Consider the following 19,111-nt stretch of genomic DNA (forward strand, 5'->3'; position numbering starts at 1 on the left):
GGGCTTAAGTGGTTAACGGTGTTCACATGTTCGCACACATTTTTGTCTGTTTGCATGTTCCGGTGCGAACAGAACCAGGGGGTGTTTGGCTCATCCCTAAAATACACAAACGCCCTGAAAATAAGTTTTTTTGTTTTTTTACACAATAAGGAGTACTTGGTTTAGTAAGATGGTCTAGGATCTTTTTGGTTTTGGAAATGGAGTACAAAGATTACTGAGCAGAACTGAATATATGTGATGGCATTTGAATGCCCTTTAATAGCTGATAGAGGAGCTTGCTGGCAACTAGGTCTTGCGTCAATTCCCTTCCTTCCTTTTTATTTTTATTTGTATTGTGTACTGGCATAATGGTGTACTTTTCTAATTGTGACTATAATCCATTGTAGTTTTGTATTATGCTGCCTAGTGACTCAAGCTGCAAGTGTAATGCCGCATACACACGGTCAGAATTTACGACAACAAATGTTCGAAGTGAGCTTGTTGTCGGAAAATCCAACCATGTGTATGCTCCACCAGACATTTGCTGTCAGAATTTCCGACAACAAAAGTTCTTGTCGGAAATTCCCGATCGTCTGTATGCAATTCCGACACACAAAAAATCCTATGCATGCTCAGAATCAATTTGATGCATGCTCGGAATCATTGAACTTCATTTTTCTTGGCTCGTCGTAGTGTTGTACGTCACCGTGTTCTTGACGTTCGGAATTTCAGTCATTTGTGTGACCGTGTGTATATGCAAGTGTAACAGCACTGGTGAACGGAGTGAACCACAACTGCGGTTAGCAAGGTCTTCAATGCGATTCTCTATGCGACAACTCAGTATTAGGCCCCAGGCGTCACTCCTCGTAACAGGAGTTTGGGGGATCTATACATCATCTCTGTGTCACATAAAGAAAGGCATTGAGCTACTAAGCATGGACGCATTACAGCATGCGACCAGAGCTTAGCGTTAAAAATTAGTTCAAGGACAAAATCCCAATACACCACTACATGCAGGTGATTATCAGTAAGGGACCCCAGGCGTCTCTCCTCGTAACAGGAGTCTGGGGGTTCTCTACATCATATCACCTTGGCATGTAGAGATGTATTAGGCCACTAGGGGAGATGCTATGAAATAGCATCAACCCCTAGCATAGAAAAGTTAGAGCGAACATGTTCAAACAATTAGGACAAGGCCTATGAGGATTTGTACTTATGTCAGGCTCGTAGTAATAGAAGTTGTAGTGACAACTGTTACTTGCATATGACAGGTACTTTAGTTGAGTGATAGTACTTGCGTATGAGAGGCAATATAGCTCAGGTAATTATAGTAGCATACTTGAGGTGAATATTGTAGATATAATACTATTGCATATGAGAGGCAGTATAGCTCAGCTAAATATAGTTGCAGACGTGAACTAAATATTGCTGTATTAATTTAGAGGTAGCTGTCCCTTTAATATACTCCTTTGCAACAAACTTTAGCACAACAGTATCTCCCATAGGATATGGTAATATCCACACAGTATTTGTAATACTTAAATTGTAATAGATGAAACATTAGCATTAGTTCTTCCTATAGAACTACAAGTGAAGGAATGACTACTTATCCGTTTGTAGATATCTTCAAGCAGGAGATGGAATGTCCATGGTACAAGGTGTTCAAGACATGAAGGTAGTTCCCAGCATTGCAGTTGTTGTAGGAAGTCTTAGCAGCAAAGTAGTAGTTGTTTCATGGAGCGGTGTTCCAGCAAAGGGAGCTAAGGCAGCTACATGTGTTATGTAGCTGAGCTATGGCTGACAGGCTATGGCTGGCAGGCTACCGCTGACAATAATAGAATGCCAGCTGTATCTCCATTGAATGCCTTTATAGGCAGGAGATCAGCTGGAGTGCATTGCAGTGATTCAAACAGGGTGCCGTGTATAGCGCACTTCCGCGTTCCACGCTGGAACGCAGGGTGGCGCCGGGCCATGACGTCATCGCGCGAGCACTGTATGCGTTCCAGCATGAAATGCATTACTGCGCTGAAAGCGCCAGTCTATAGTAAGGAAACAGACGTACGGAGCGCCTGTTACAGCAAGACAAGTTTGAGCCAACAATCAGTCGTAAAAAAATCCGTTGTACCGTTTGTATATCATGGAACCTTTATTAAAGTAGAATAAAAATAAAATACTGAGCAAAATCTATTCCAATTTAGACTGTTTCAGGGTGTAGACTTTGTGCTTCTTTTAGCAGGTTGTGCATCCTCATCTGTTGTCTTGGCTACCACTGGTTTTCCCTGGGATAAATGACATGGTGAACAGCAGCGTTCTCCAAACCTTCTAAACAAACCTTCTTAAGACTTTCGAGGAACCGGACTGTGGCCAGTGGGAGTAGATAATGCCTCAGACTTGGCAGTCAGTGGGAGAAAAAAAAATACATAACACCCCTGTGGTTAGGAGAAGACGGAATATTGTCCAATTATTGGTGTCAGAAATAGTGTCCCATCATTGTGTCAGTGGAAAGAATAATACCCCATTGTTGAAGTCAGAGGGAGGAATAGTGTCCCAAGGGCTGGTTAAAGGTAAGCAAAGGGCTGCACCTGGCCCACGGGCCGCAGTTTGAAGCCACTAGTGTACAGTATTTATTAGGACAGACTCCTGTGCAACTCGCTCCATAGCCATCCTGGAGATGTGTGAACTGGGCACACTATCCTGACATGCAAATTGGATATGGGGAAACCTGCATCCAATTCGCAATAGTGTGAACTCAGCCTAAGACACAGAGCTTTTGCTGCAGTCCTGTAAAAGCTATGAAGAGTGTACTTTTGTGGAATTTAGCAACTCTTCTGTTAAATGTTTGCCTTTATTGTAAGTTGCTGACCATTCTTCTTCTCCTTCTTCATTCTTTCTGGGGCAGTTTGTCTATGTTGTTATTACTTTTGTGACTTTTCCCTTGACACAATCAGTGATTGCGGTTTGTGTTATCAAATGTACCAACTACTTGGCCTCTGAAAGTGGTAATTGGTAAACAGGGCCATCATCAGGAATTATGGGGTCCCTTATACAGCTTCAGGCATGGGCCCCCTGGAGCAGGGAATGGGAGGGGGGGGTGGTGCCGCCTCAAATTGAGAAGCGGAGGGGCTTCCGCGAATTGAGAAGCGGGGGGGGGTGCCGCCACTAATTGAGAAGCAGGGGGGTGCCACGGATTAAGAAACAGGCGGTGCTGCCGCTGCAAATTGAGGTCAGGGGGCTTTGGGTGCTGACAAACAAAAAAAAGGGGGGGGGGGGTTTCCTGGGGACCTCTGGGCCCTTACAAAAAAAACATTTTAAAAGATATATATAAAATTAAATTATTAAAAAAAAAGGGAGGTAGCCATCCGGGGGCCCTGGGGACCTCTGGGCTCTTTAAGAAAAAGGAAAATATATAAAAAAAAAATTAAAAACATTTTTTTTATCAAAAAAGGGGGGTTGCCATCCGGGGCCCTGGGGACCCCTGGGCCCTTTAATAAAAACAAAATCAATAAAATATATATATATATTTGTATAAAAAAAAAGGGGGGGTTGCCATCCGGGGCCCTGGGGACCTTCGGGCCCCTTACAAAAAAAATAAAATTTAAACAAAGGGGGTTGCCATCTGGGCCCCTTAGGCCGGGTACACACGGACAAACATGTATGGTGAAAGCGGTCCGTCGGACCGTTTTCACCATACATGTCTGCCAGAGGGCTTCTGTACGATGGTTGTACACACCATCGTACAGAAGTCCGCGCGTAAACAATACGCGGGGCGTGTCCGCGGTGTCGCCGCGTCGATGACGCGGTGTCGCCGCGACAATGACGCGGCGACGTGGGCGGCCCGCCTTTAAAATGCTTCCACGCATGCGTCGAAGTCATTCGACGCATGCGAGGGACGGCGGGCGCCTGGACATGTACGGTAGGTCTGTACTGACGACCGTACATGTCCGAGCGGGCTGAATTCCAGCGGGCTGTTTTAAAACAAGTCCAGGAATATTTGTCTGCTGGGAAAAGGCCCGGCGGGCAAATGTTTGCTGGAATTCGGCCCGCTCGCGCCCACACACGACCAAACATGTCTGCTGAAACTGGCCTGCGGGCCAGTTTCAGCAGACATGTTTGCTCGTGAGTATGGGGCCTTACAGGTATACTGCCTGTACCCCCCTGATGGCGGTCCTGTTGGTAAATAATTTTTATTGCAAGTGCTAAGCTAAATGGCTTAATCAAAAAATATGATTCTTCTTCCCAGTTCAGTATGTAAATATTATTTAGCATCATCAAATGTAAGCTTCTTGTTCATCTAGTCACTTCCTGTATCTTATATTACACAAGTACTTTTATGATGCATGTAAAAGTTCCATTATCACAGTGGCTACAATTGATGTGGGCACAGTGGGGAAAATTGATGTGGGCACAGTGGCTACAATTGATGTGGGCACAGTGGCTACAATTGATGTGGGCACAGTGGCTACAATTGATGTGGGCACAGTGGGCACAATTGATGTGGGCACAGTGGGCACAATTGATGTGGGCACAGTGGGCACAATTGATGTGGGCACAGTGGCGACAATTGATGCACGGTGGTAACAATTGATGGAATGGCACAGTGGCTGCGTTTGATGGCACAGTGGCTGCATTTGGCATGGCACAGTGGTGACAATTGATGGGCACAGTGGTGACAATTGATGGGCACAGTGGCAACAATTGATGGCACAGTGGCAACAATTGATGGCATGGCACAGTGGCGACAATTGATGGCACAGTGGCGACAATTGATGGCACAGTGGCGACAATTGATGGCATGGCACAGTGGCTGCATTTGATGGGCACAGTGGCTGCATTTGATGGGCACAGTGAGGCTGCAATTGTCTTTTTCTTTTTTTTTTATTTGTTTGCTCCCCGCCAAAAAAATTTGAGCACCAGTCGCCACTGCATTCATGCTATTGCACCCACCAATTTTCAGACAAAGTTCACTGAAGTACATGTTCTAGTCATGTTGATCATGTTTTCTGCTCTGAGATGTCTACGTTGCTGTGTTAATGTGTGTATTTGTATAGTTTTTTTGGTGAACCAACCCTAAGAGACCCTTGTGAGTAAAAATTCACTAACAGAACCAGATTCTCCTGGGTGGTCACTGTTTAATGTTAAATGGGCACCGGCATGTACTACTTGCCACGTGCAATAAAGAAGCATGTTGGGGGAAATCAAGCATGCACAATTAAGGCTTATGCATACGGTCATAAAGAGGTCATGCAGGGTTCAGAGTCCTCAGCTGTTGTGCACAGCTGCCTATTGACATCAATTAGAATATATGTCTGTGTGCGGGCATGCACTGGGGGTTGTGTAAAGCAAGTTCACGCACGCAGATTTATTTCCCAAATGCAGACCATCATTTGGTGCCAACGTCTGTGCACATGTTTTACACAACCACCAGTACATACCCGCATACAGCCACATCTTCTAATTGAGGTCCATGGGTGACTGTATGCAGCAGCTTCAGGTGTCGGGAAAGTGCTTATGCAGGTCAACATGGCTGAAGCCAAAGTGAATTTCATTTTACACATTCAATGAATTAGTACAGTGACAGACCTGGAGGAAATATGCTGCCATACTGCAAGTGTAAATTACTACTGCAAGTGTAAATTATCTTTTGTGGGAGACAGTGTAAAGTAAAATTAATTTACTTTAATAAGGCTATATTATACAAGACTGAAGAGCAATATTAATGAGGTCTAAAGCAACTGTTCATAATTTAGATGCATGTCAGAAAATGAAGAAAAGTATGTTTTTTGATGAACCAGAGAATGTCTGAATACCAGAGGATTAGGTTTTTCCCCTTCTGGAGCAAACTGGATAATGCTTTATAGCAGGGGCAGTAAATCTGTGAGGTGGAGATCTACCACATCTAAAGGAGAACAAAGTACACCAGATCACTCTGGGGTTCAGAACCCCCCCCCCTTTTTTTAAGAACTTAACTGGAAAGGTCTCAGTAAATTGTAAGGGCAACACGAGGGAAACTTAGAAAAATATATTATGTCACTGTAAAATAAAAATATAACCCACCTTAAAATTTAGCTTCAGTGAGAAACTCATTCACTCTCATTCCCAATGTTTTCATATTTGAAGAGTAATTGGCCACCTCTACAAGTCTGACACAGGAGTCCATCATGAAGGCAGAACAACTGGTACTGAAGACTGACATTCTCAACTAATTTCAGCCCCAATTATAGGGCAATGTACAGATGTCAGTAGTATGTAGAGCAGTGCACCAAGGTCAGTAGTATATAGGGCAGTATACAGAGGTCAGTAGTATATGGGGCAGTGTACAGAGGTCAGTAGTGTATAGGGCAGAGTACAGAGGCCATTAGTGTGAAGGGTAGTGTACAGAGGTCATTAGTGTGCAGGGTAGTGTACAGAGGTCATTAGTGTGTAGGGTAGTGTGCAGAGGTCAGTAGTGTGTAGGGGGTGTACAGAGGTCAGTAGTATATAGGGCAGAGTACATAGGTCAGTTGTGTGTAGGGTAGTGTATAGAGTTCAGTTGTAGGTAGAACAGTGTATAGCAGTCAGTAAGGATGTATTGCAGTATACAGAGTTCAGTAGAATATAGGGCAGTGTACAGAGGTCAGTATGGCAGAGGACAGGGTCAGTATGACAGTGTACTCTGGTCAGTAGGGAAGTGGACAGGCTCAAGAGGTCAGATGACGGTGTTAGTAGGGCAGAGGATGGGGTGAGTAGTGCAGAGGATGTGGCAGTAGGGCAGTGGATGGTATCAGTGGAGCAGTGAATGGTGTTAGTGGGGCTGTGGACGTTGTCAGAAGATATTAGGACAGAAGATAGGGTCAATAAGGCAGTACATGGCAAAAATAGAGCAGTGGACAGTGTCAGTAGGGCAGTAGACAGTGTCAGTAGTGTAGTGGATGGTGTCAGTTAAGCAGTAGATAGTGTCAGTAGGGCAGAGGACGAGGTCAATAGGGAAGTGGATGGTGTCATGGTGTTAGTTAGTAGGTCAATGAATGGTTTCAGTTAGTAGTGCAAAGGATGTGGTAAGTAGGGCAGTGGATGGTGTCAGTAGGGCAGTAAATTATGTAAGTAGGGCAATGGACAGTGTCAGTAGGAGAGTGTCAGTCAGTAGAACCGTGGGCGTTGTCAGTAGGGCAGTGGATGGTTCAGTCATTAGGGCAATTGGTGTCAGTTAGTAGGGCAGAGGAGGGTAAGTAGGGCAGTGGATGGTGTGGTGGACATTTGAAGATGTATTTATTATGTATTGTCATAATGGCACCCAGTTTTAGTACTTCCGCAACCCGTTCTAAATAGAACTGACTGGGGCAGTCTGAGGCTGGTTGAATCTCGTCTGGTAGTAGAAAATGCCTTGAGGTTGCAGTGTGATGTTTGCGGCGTGGGCGTATGTCCGCCGGCGAGGGGCCCTCTGTGCATTTAGCACCGACGATCATTGAGGAGGGGATGCGCTCACTCCGCAGGCACACTAGTGGTTATGGACAGATGTGTGCTCTTATCTGGGTCTTGTCTGATCAGCACGGCTTGGGATTCGTAGCGTACGCCTGTAGATAGCCTCCATTCCACCTTTAATAAGGGTATAATCTGGATATGCATTATTCTATGGAATGGCGCAGATTAAGGATTCGATTAGCGATTAATATGAGAGCTTGTGATTGTTTCTGGAGTCAGGGGGGCACATGCACTCCCTGCCCAGACACGCCCATAAGACTTTAGCTAGCATTGTATGTATTTGTATTCATTGTATGTATTTCTATTCATTGTATTGTATTGTGGTGTTGTTGTATTATTTTGTTATTGTTATATTACTGTATTGAATCCCTGTTGGAAGGGTTTCCGTATATGGGCATCTGCTGGGTGGAGCTCACACCCTGTGAGCTCATTTCCTATGGAGGAGGTCACATGTTGTGACATCACTTCCTGCTGGGTCTTTAATAAAACTGCCTGTGAGGGCATCGGCAGGGCAGTCATGACTGGGAGCTAGACTGAGAACAAGCTGGTGTAATGGTCTGTTACTGAATGAATGGCAGGGAATATATGGTGAGTGAATTTATTTAGCTTTAAAGATGGCTTATTTCATTAAGACGGAGTATGTGCTTTTTAGCACAGGGCAAAATGGTGGTATGCTCTGCACAAAGCCAATTTTGCCACCACAATGGTGTCAGTAGAGAAGTGGACGGTGTCGGTAGAGCAGTGAATGGTGTCGGTAGAGCAGTGGACGGTGTCGGTAGAGCAGTGGACGGTGTCGGTAGAGCAGTGGACGGTGTCGGTAGAGCAGTGGACGGTGTCGGTAGAGCAGTGGACGGTGTCGGTAGAGCAGTGAACGGTGTGGGTAGAGCAGTGGATGGGGTTGGTAGGGCAGTGGATGGTGTCAGTCAGAAGGGCAGTAGACAGTGTCAGGGCAGTGGATGGTCAGTATGACAGTCTGACTAATTGTGTAACTTTGTACCTCCCACTGAAAATACAAACACTTTTATAAATGTTCTGTAAATCAGGCCTTGTGTTCTTTAATCACACCAATAAAACTCTATTTGTGTGAAGAAAGAGCTAATGATGGGAGAAAGGCAGCGTATATTGGATTTTGGTGTGGCAGGAAAGGGTAGCACCTGCACTCAACACTGTATCTTGGCCTAGGCCAACAAGGCCCAAGCCTAGGGCAGCACTTTGCAGGGGGCAGCATGAAAAGAGTCCCCGCCAGCTTGCCTTTTTTATGAAGTGGACTGGGCCGCAAGACAAATCGGTCTGGCGCCTCCATAAAGCGGCCGCACTGCTGCCGGTATGATAGGGATGGTGCAGACAAAAGGGACACTGACATGGTCACCTATACCTGGCAGGTAGGTAGTAGGACTCTCCTGCAATCCTTTTGCTTGTGTCAGTTGTACATATTAAAGAATCCTAATCTTATTTCTGTTGATTGCTGATGAGAAAAATAAACAGATGGATTTATTTGTTCCTGCCCCCAATCCTTCCTTTGCTCACTGCCTGGACCACATTCACCTTCATCACTGTGCTATATGTTTTCTGCTGCACCACTGGCATGGTTATATCCTCTTAGTCCTCCATAAATTTAGCAGAAATTCCCTTAATTTCCTGCCCCATAGTAGGGTGACCAGACATCCCCAGTTTCAGGGGACAGTCCCCTGATTGAGGACACTGTCCCCGGACCAAGTCTGTCCCTCGTTTTGTCCCCAGATTTGATTTAATAGGGGGCAGGGGCAATTTTAAAGACAATCAGTGCAGAATTAAAATAAAAAAATTAGAATTACACACCCCCGCTCCGCTGTGCCTACTAGCTTAGGGGGGTGTATTTTTCCCATTATCTGTGCCCCTTTCTGATGATCATGTGCTGGTCGGAGCGGAGGGAATATTTCTTCAGTTCCGGGCGCATTTGCCCATTCAGCTTCGCTCGCATGTTCTTCTGCCTTGGCTCAAATCCTGGCCTGCCACCTGCCTATCTCCTTGCCTTCCCTGGCGGAGTGATCTTCCTCCGCTCCCCATCCAGTAGTAGCCGGGGCCCGAAGAGTAAGGCCCCGTACAGTCACAAAATATTCCAACTGCACACCTTCCAGGAAAATGGCCAATAAGTAAAAGGGTGCTGAAACGATCACCAGCTGGGAACCGGAAAGCAAATCATGTACACATATTCGCCAGCACACCAAGGATCATTGAAAAAACGTCCAAAAATTTTATGCATAATAGCGATCCAAAAAGCAACGTTTCAAGGTCACGCAGGACCTCTTCGTCAGGCAAAAGATCTTTTGCCTGACGAAGAGGTCCTGCGTGACCTCGAAACGTTGCTTTTTGGATCGCTATTATGCATTACATTTTTGGACGTTTTTTCAATGATCCTTGGTGTGCTGGCGAATATGTGTACATAAGGCCCCGTACAGACGAGAGGACAGTCCGATGAAAACGGTCCGCCGGACCGTTTTCATCGGACATGTCCGCTCGGAGATTTCTGTCTGATGGTTGTACACACCATCAAACAGAAATCCGTGCGGACAGGATACGCGGTGACGTGGCCGCGCCGTCGCCGCGGCGATGACGCGGCGATGTGCGCGACCCTGGAAGGTCAATGCTTCCACGCATGCGTCAAATTACTTCGACGCATGAGAGGGCTTTCGGCCGAGCGGACATGTCTGACGGACCGAACATGTCCGACGTACAGGTTTCCAGCGGACATGTTTCTTAGCATGCTAAGAAATTTTTGTCCGCTGGAAAACGGTCGGCTGGACAAATGTCCGCTGGAAAACGGTCCGATAGGCCGTACACACGACCGAAAATGTCCGCTGAAACTGGTCCGCGGACCAGTTTCAGCAGACATGTTCGGTCGTGTGTACGAGGCCTAAGACTGGAGAGGCTGTGAGGCGAGCCGCGACGGGCAGAGAGTCGCTGATTGTTGCCATTAGTAGTAAAGAAAAAATATGTCCCCGGATTTAATTTTAAAAATCTGGTCACCTTACCCCATAGCCAAACAGGAAGAGAGAGAAAATCTCTGCAGATTAAGACCCCCCCCCCCCTCTACAAATAGGGCCCTCAGAACTAGTGTCCCCACTGGAAAATTTCAGGGTAGGTCTTAAATGGGAAGGGGTGTGATCTTGACAGGAAGGGGTGGATTATATTTAAATTAGGGGTTGCACAAGTTTAGTCAGGCCTAGGGCAGCACAAAACCTACATACACCACCTCCTGCAGTGAAAACAGATGTACTGAACCAAGTGTGAAGGCAAGTACAGGTAGAATGTACATTGATAAAGCAGGATACATTGATAAACTGACCCCAATAGTGGATGTTTGTGCAATACAGGCCCAGTATGAGAAATTACTTCAAAGAGGTGCTTCTAGATGTTAAGCAGTACACACAGAAATGTCTGGAATTACCTGCGAGTGTCGATGTCCTGTAGTCTTTGTAGAAATGCTTCAGAAATGAACATCAGACTGTTCCCAACCAAATTTTTTTCTGCGACCAAAGGGCATTCCTTTACTTCTGATGATAGCAACGTTGGGGTAAAATTCCTAGGTGGCACATTTGGGGGGGGAGGGTCTGTAAAGACATATGCGGCATCAATAAATACAATGAATAGGCCAAAAGACCAGGTGTCAGACACAAGATTTTAAATAAATAAATAAATCTACAGAACGTATGATACTATGTGAGTAGTGTATAAAGTGGACCTTCACCCTCCCAATGCACTTTCTCCCATTCCCCTTCTGCTCTTTACTCTTTGGGGGCTACCTATCTCCGTGAAGTTCCTTAGAGGGGCCGGTTGTATCTTCATAGATTTTTCAGCCAGCCCCCTGATAATGTGCTGCATCGCACAGGCATAGTGCTACATAATCAGTGAATTTCTGGAGGCATCAACAGGCATCCTTTGGCATTTAAAAATATACCAGCACTTTGCCAGGAGCGTGTGTGATAGGAATATTGATTCCTAATTCATGGAGAGATGGGGAACAAAAATTAAGAAAAGTAACATCATACCCTGATCTTCATCAGGCTCTTCAGGTCCCTCTTCCTCACGCTGTACAGGGTTCCGTAGGTTAGTGACCAGTCCAACATTCTCTTTCCGGTAAAAGTCGATAAGCTCCTGTAGGTTTACAAACAAGCGCATGGGGACACCTTCTGATGCCTGCGTATAAATCATATACATTTTTACTTTGCAAGTATTAAAACACTAATGTAAACAGCAATACTAACATACTGGCTAAAATAAATACAAACACTATACAAATAACAATAAGAAGTTGTAAAACCGCGTATTAAGGCTTATGTAAACCCAAAACTTGCAGCAAGATTACAAAAATAAAGGGAAAAGGCTTGAAAAAAATAAATAAATAATGTAACTATTAAGTTTCAGGACTGGTAGGCTTCATTATATTACATGTTGTAATCTAATAATGCAATAATGTGTTCTTCAGTCTAGATTTATTTTAACAACCCAACTTGATCAAATTAGAGCTCAACTGAAAGGGGTTGTAAAAGTAAATGTTTTTTCACCTTAATGCATCCTATGCATTAAGGTGAAAAAACATCTGACAGCACCGGCCCCCCCGAGCCCCCGTTTTACTTACCTCGCCCCTCGAAAAGTCCCGCGCTCGTCCCCGTCATCCTCTTCGGTTCCCAGCCTGGCCGTTGATTGGCTAGGTTGGACGGATTGATAGCAGCGCAGCCATTGGCTGGCCCTGATGTCAATCACAGCCAATGACGCGGCGCGCCGGGGGCGAGGCCGATTGATACAGTCGGCGGCTATGCCCGCCGCTGTATCACGGGGGGGAGCCATGACAGCCGCCGAGAGACTCCAGAAGACGTGGATCGGGGCCACTGTGTGCAAAACGAGCCACACAGTGGAGGTAAGTATAGCATGTTTGTTATTTTAAAAAAATAAAAAAATGTACTTTAGTGTCGCTTTAAGTCTCACATTTATTGTATCTCTTTATAGTCCTGTACCCTTACAAAAATATTTTCCTCTTAGTAAAATGCTGCTTCGCAGTGCAGGGGTCTGTGATGGGAGAGAGCTGATTAATAGTCACACCCCTTGATAAGGAGTGTATTGCAGAGGAAGCGCGTGGGTGTGACCAGGTCTGGTACATTACTGAAAGCAGTAGATCCAACCCTGGTCTCTATTGAACTTCACAGTCATATTGAGCCACCATGCACAGCTGCTGTTACAGGAAAGTGGAAGTAATGCCGCGCACACACGACTGTTTTTCGGGTTCCAAAAAATGAAGTTTTTAAGGGTCTAGAAAAAGTTTTTTTCAACCCGATCATTAAAACGGCCTTGCCTACACACGATCGTGAAAAAAATGCTCTAGCAAAGCGAGGTGACGTACAACACGTACGACGGCACTATAAAGGGGAAGTTCTATTCGGATGGCGGCACCCTTGGGGCTGCTTTTGCTGATATCGTGTTAGTAAAAGACGATTTGCGCTTTTCTGTCTGTTACTGCGTGATGAATGTGCTTACTCCATTACAAACACTAGTTTTACCAGAACGAGCGCTCCCGTCTCATAACTTGCTTCTGAGCATGTGCGTTTTTTTCACGTCGTTAAAGCCCACACACGACCATTTTTTACAACCTTAAAGAAGTGGAGGTTCCCCCTAAAAAAAAAAATTCTAACAATACATTCGGAAGACTGCTTACACTGCGGGTAGGCTGGCTTTTTTTTTTTTTTTTTTGTACATACCTCGATATCGCCGTTTCATCCCTCGGCTTCCGGGTATGATTCTTGTGGGGCTGGGCGTTCCTAGTTGATTGCCGTTCCTCCGACCGACGCATACTTGACGTCACGACTTTCCGAAAGAAGCCGAACGACGCTGCACAGGCGCCGCATAGAGCCGACTCTATACGGCGCCTGCGCAATGACGTTCGGCTTCTGTCGGAAAGTCGTGACGCGCAGTATGCGCCAGTCGGAGGAACGTCAATCAACTAGGTACAGCAAGAATCATACCCAGAAGCCGAGGGATGAAACGGCGATATCGAGGTATGTACGAAAAAAAAAAAAAAAAAAAGCCAGCCTACCTGCAAGCAGTCTTCCGAATGTATTGTTAGACATTTTTTTTAGGGGGAACCTCCACTTTAAAAACGACAACGTTAAAAACGTTGTGAAAAAATAGCATGTTCGAAATTTTTAATGGCCATTTTTTAGATTGTGAATAATGCTCTGGAGCCCTTACACAATCGTTTTTAATGACATTAAAAAAAAAAGGGAATTTTTTAGAACCCGAAAAATGGTGTATGCGGCATTAGACAGAAAAATGACAGTTAACACAAAATGTATCTGACTGCATAACTATTCCTGTGAATTCATTCAGAGTTTCACATTAAATAAATACATAAAAACTGAATCTTCTCCTAAATAATATTAAAAGCAGATATGTTAGGTGTACCTGAAATGCAAGGCCTGCTTTTGGATGTAAAGACAGAGATGTCCCTATAGACGTCAATGAAAACTCTACAAATGCATTGGCGAACATTGCTGGCCAGTTACATAAAAACAAAGTTAAATTGGTATTATATCTTGCAGCTTTCCAATTCTTATATGCATTTTTTTTTCACCTGTTGATTTGGCCATTAAGTCTATTATTTTTCAATTTTAACAGACCAAGCTATGCAGTAAAAGTGGCAGTTAAGGCTCGTTTATACTTGTGGTCGGGGGAAGGTGGTAAAAGTAGGGAGTTGAGCTGCGGTTTTACTGCTCCCCAACCACTCATCTTAAATTAACATGACAGCTAATATTCATGGCGTGGCCTTGGTGCTTTACTTTGCAGTCAGGGCAAAAATAATACCCCCTGTCAAGTTTGGTGGATAGTACTACTGCTAAAACCTATTCAAGTGAATAGGGACATGCTGCAACAGCTAACTAAACATTAGACTTGTGTTTATGGCACGGTATTCCCATTAAAAAAAAAAACATTTGGCCACTCTGGTACTCCTCTCTGAAAAGCGATCCACTGTGGATTACTTTTCGGAGACTGCCCGCAAGTGTAAACAAGCCGTTAGAACAGGGGTCTCAAACTGGTGGCCCTGCAGCTGTTGCAAAACTACAAGTCCAATCATGTCTCTGTGTGGAAGTCATGCTTGTAACTGTCAAGGCCCCGTACACACGACCGAGTTTCTCGGCAGAATTCAGCCAGAAACTCGATCGGAGAAACGGTCGTGTGTACAGTTTTCACCGAGGAAGCCGACGAGGAACTCGTCGGGCCAAATAGAGAACATGTTCTCTATTTCCTCGTTGTTCAATGAGGAAAGTTGGCCCGCCGAGATCCTCGGCGGCTTCAACACAGAACTCGACGAGGAACTCGGTGTGTTTGGCACGTCGAGTTCCTCGGACGTGTGTACGAGGCCTCAGCCTTGCAATGCCTCATGGGACTTTTTGCAACAGCTGGAGGGCCACCAGTTTGAGACCCCTGCCTTGGAAGTTGGAGACGAACCATATAACACTGATAGTAGTTCTTACAATGATCAACTTTTATTCAGCTTTGTTGATGTAAAACCTTCATCCCAAAAGGAAAAAAAAACTGTTATTCAACTGCTTAAAAAGTTTTAGCTGGAGCTCAGCTTCAATTTGGTAATCAATCTAAATCTGCTAGTACATCCAACATTACCTTCTCCCCAGACTGACATTGCTGCTGTCCAAAGGTGGCGCTGGTGCTCCACCATCCAGAGTGGAGACACAATAAGGCTCCTTTCACACTTGTACGACTTCAAAGTTGTGCGACTTTGCTGCAATTTTACCGCGATTTCGGATCAGTACTACTTTGCCACAACTTTGGCATTAACCAATGAAAACATACATGGTGTGAGGTAATTCCTTTTCCTGCCATAGTTGTTTCTAGTTCCTGTTTGCTTCCTGGTTGTTGTGGTGTGGTGTGTTGTGACAGAAAATGTTTGCTACTCAATATATTGTCACAGCAGTTGTCATTGCTGCTGCAGCAGTAGCAGTGCATGAGGAAGAAGAGGAGGAGAAGAAGCGGAGGACAAGGACACCTTTTTTTTTTTTTGGGCTGTTTGGAGCACATTTCTCCTGAGGGAATAACCAGGAAGTGAATATGTGCTAGAAAAATGTGCTTGGGAGGGGCTACTATGTTGAAAGGATTGGGTGGGACAAGGGTCAAAAAGCTTCTTGTGCTTACAAAATCGTACTGAGTGAGTGAGAAACTAATATAGCGCAACACATGCAAACTGAATCGCCTCTGGGCGCTTGGTATCCATTCCCTGGGCCCTCAGAAGAGATGGGTCTTGATCTTTCTCCTGAAGGCCAGGTGGTTTACCTCCAATCGGATGGTGGTTGGTAGAGCGTTCCATAGTCTGGGTCCTTGGACCGCAAATCTTCGTTCTCCTTTGGACTTGTATCTGGCTTTGGGTATCTGAAGTAGATTTTGGTTGGTGGATCGCAGAATGCGATTGGTGTTGTGAGCTTTTAGTTTCTCGCATAGATTTTGGGGGGAAATCGTACTAAAATCGTGTCTATATTATTCAGGTACGATTTGCATGCTACTTGAGGGTTTAACATTGAGGTCTATGGACATGAACTCGCATGGAAGTTGGACCAAAGTAGTGCAGGGACTACTTTGAAGTCGGCACGACTTAACGTCGTGCCAATATTGTTTATTGCTTATTGCTTGTATAGCGTAGAATCACCCGAAGGTATCGAAACGCTTCCAGACCTTAACAATTCACAACAGGACTGAGTGTTACAGGCATAAATTAACATAGTAACAATATAAAATATGTACCACAATTAAAATCAAATAATAAAACAACAATATAACACCATAAAACCAATACAGTACAAAAACCATAGAAATCACATAAGACCAAAAGAGAGACAACACACAATTCCCAACAGATCTAGCAGTGCTTCCCGCCAGAATGACCCTAACCTCACTCTTCCTATCAATCTGCCTCTGCCCACAGATAGGTTTTTAGATCCCTCCTGAATGTGGGTAGGTCAGGACTCTGTCTAAGACTTAGGGGAAGTAGATTCCATTCTCTCGGGCCAAGGACAGAAAAAGCCCTGCCCCCCCATTTTTTCAGCCGACTCTTTGGCTGTTCCAAACGGAATTGGCAGCTCCATCTAAGGGAGCGGCCAGTAACATGTCTATTCAATTTCTCACAGAGATAGGTGGGTCCTAGCCCGTGAAACGCTTTAAAAACAAGTGTTAGAATTTTAAAACGCACCCTCTGACCAACTGGCAGCCAATGCAGGGCAGCCTGATGTCTCGCGGTGGGGCAGTGGCCTCTGAGATTTAATGCAAGCCTTACCGCCTGATTCTGGACTTTTTGAAGTCTCCTAATCTGGACTTGAGGCAGTCCAGCCAGGAGACCATTACAATAGTCCAGATGTGGAAGGACCAGAGCTCGCACTACCGAGATCCTTTCCAGATCTGACAGAAAAGGCAAAATGCGGTAAAGAAGCCGCATCTTAAAATGGCAGGTCTTGACAACCTGACCGACATAGGGGATTAGCATCAGGTCGCTGTCAATTAGGACCCCTAGTGTCCCCACCGTGTCGGCCGTCCGCGGGCACACCCCTGCCCCATCAGGCCATGATAACACCCAGTGTCCCTCAGGAATATTCCCTGATCTCAGAACCTCGGTTTTGGCCTGGTTTAGCTGCAGGTAGTTAGCTGCCATCCAGTTTTTTATGATCTCTAAACCTGCTACCAACTTGGCCTCCGCCTCTGGCTCATTGGTCGAGATTCTGGAGAACAACTGGGTGTCATCCGCATAGGACTGAAATCGAAGTCCCAGACTTGCGATCACCGCCAGCAGAGGGCGAAGATAGATGTTAAAGAGAAGAGGGGAAAGCGGGGACCCCTGTGGGACCCCACACGTCACCTTGATAGGCTCCGAGTAGAAGTCCCCCAGTTTCACCCTATACTCCCTCTCCTCTAAAAATGACTTAAATCATTTCAAGGCCTGGTCACTCACCCTCGCCACCTCCTGAATGGAAGTCATTGAAAATCATGGAGAATGACTTGTCATGCGATTTTGCAGTCCAAAATCGTGGGACAAGTCGTATATGTGTGAAAGGGGACTGAGAAAGGAAGTGTGCTGCTGGAAGTGTGCTTTATATACGTTCTTGATACATATATATGACCATAACTTAAATATTGTTTCAACCACTTGAGGCACTAGTCAGCAGCTTTGGCTGTCGTATTTATTTTATTTTATTTTCATTCTATTTACTCACCATATTCTCCTAAGGAGGTATGACTAGAGATCTCACTCTTTATGAATAATACTGAATAGACATTCACGCACCCCAGTATTATAGGTATACAGGTGCACATTTGGCCCCTGGTATCTATTCACACGGATGGTGAGGGATTATCACTTAATTAAGCTTAGGACACAGCATGGTTAATCCTTTGCAGGTCCCTGTAGCTATTGTGTCCCGGTTAGGCAGCGCCACTACCCCCACTTACCTTTTTTTCCTTCTATCACAGGTTAGTGGGGGTAGTGGGGCCTTTTTCATACAAACATCTTAAGTGCAGGACACATACATTTTTTATATAGTGATGGTCAACAGTTTTGGTGAAAGATGGGTTAGACATATCTCGGGTATGGGTGTACCTTCCTGATTTAAGTTAAGGCGGTAACAAATTAAGAGTTATTGAGCTGTATCAAGAGTATCTTGATTGTAAATTGTCCTGAGTCAGTGTATTTGCTGCTGGGCAGTGGCGTAGCTGTGGGGGGTGCAGGGGGTGCCGTGGCCCCGGGCGCAAAATTTAGGGGGGGCGAATTTTCATGCCAGTGTGTGAGACTACTGGCTGTCTCCTCCTAATTTTAGGTTCCTGTGTCCCCAGCCCTCCGGCGGCCATGTTCAGTGTCTGGCGCCCTGTCATTGGGCGTATCGGGGTCATGTGAAGAGTAGGGCTGGCCTGTCCGTGATCGTGGTTGCTCCTGAAGTCCTGCCTCCGCACATGATGCCCAATCACAGTGCGCCGGACACTGAACATGTCAGCCAGAATCCGGGGATGACAAGCAAAAATGTAAGACGCCGCCGCCGTCTTCACTTCCTATCTGCCGGACCGGTACAGGCCAGAACAAGAAGGTGAGTGAGATTCCCTTGTGAGAGTCGTGTTACTGGCCCCGGGTGGTTGAGAAAAAGAGAGAGGGAATACTGTAGGCAGGACAGTGTAGTGTAGTATGGTGGTCAGTGTAGTGTAGCATGGTGGTCGGTGTAGTGTAGTGGACAGTATAATATAGTGGTCAGTGTAGTTCTAAGTGTAGTGGACAATATAGTGGTTAGTATAGTGGTCAGTGTAGTGGACAGTATAGTGGTCAGTGTAGTGTAGTGGACAGTATAGTACAGTGGTCAGTGTAGTGGACAGTGAAGTGCACAGTATAGTGGTCAGTGTAGTGGACAGTATAGTGGAAAGTGTAGTGTAGTGGAATGTATAGTAGTCGTTGTAGTGTAGTTCTCAGTGTAGTGGACAGTATAGAATAGTGGTCAGTGTAGTGTAGTGGTCAGTGTATTGGACAGTGTAGTGTAGTGGTCAGTGTCGTGGTCAGTGTAGTGTAGTGGACAGTATAGTATAGTGTAGTGGTCCGTATAGTGGACAGTATAGTATAGTGGTCAGTGTAGTGTAGTTCTCAGTGTAGTGGACAGTATAGTAT

At 45.3% G+C, this 19,111-nt stretch overlaps 1 protein-coding gene across 2 annotated transcripts in view; it reads right to left on the reverse strand.

The window, feature by feature from the left end:
• Nucleotides 1–19,111, reverse strand: part of INPP5D (inositol polyphosphate-5-phosphatase D) — a 168,839-nt gene that overhangs the window by 90,940 nt on the left and 58,788 nt on the right. For both annotated transcript variants that reach the window (XM_040348937.1, XM_040348936.1), the window contains exons 3-4: nt 11,466–11,613; nt 10,865–11,027 (exon numbers count right to left, since the gene is read on the reverse strand). In XM_040348937.1, the coding sequence (XP_040204871.1) occupies nt 10,865–11,027; nt 11,466–11,613 (311 nt within the window). The remainder of the gene's footprint in view (nt 1–10,864; nt 11,028–11,465; nt 11,614–19,111) is intronic.

The sequence above is a fragment of the Rana temporaria genome, chromosome 4, assembly GCF_905171775.1.
Source record: "Rana temporaria chromosome 4, aRanTem1.1, whole genome shotgun sequence".
In the NCBI taxonomy this organism is placed as follows: Eukaryota; Metazoa; Chordata; class Amphibia; order Anura; family Ranidae; genus Rana; species Rana temporaria.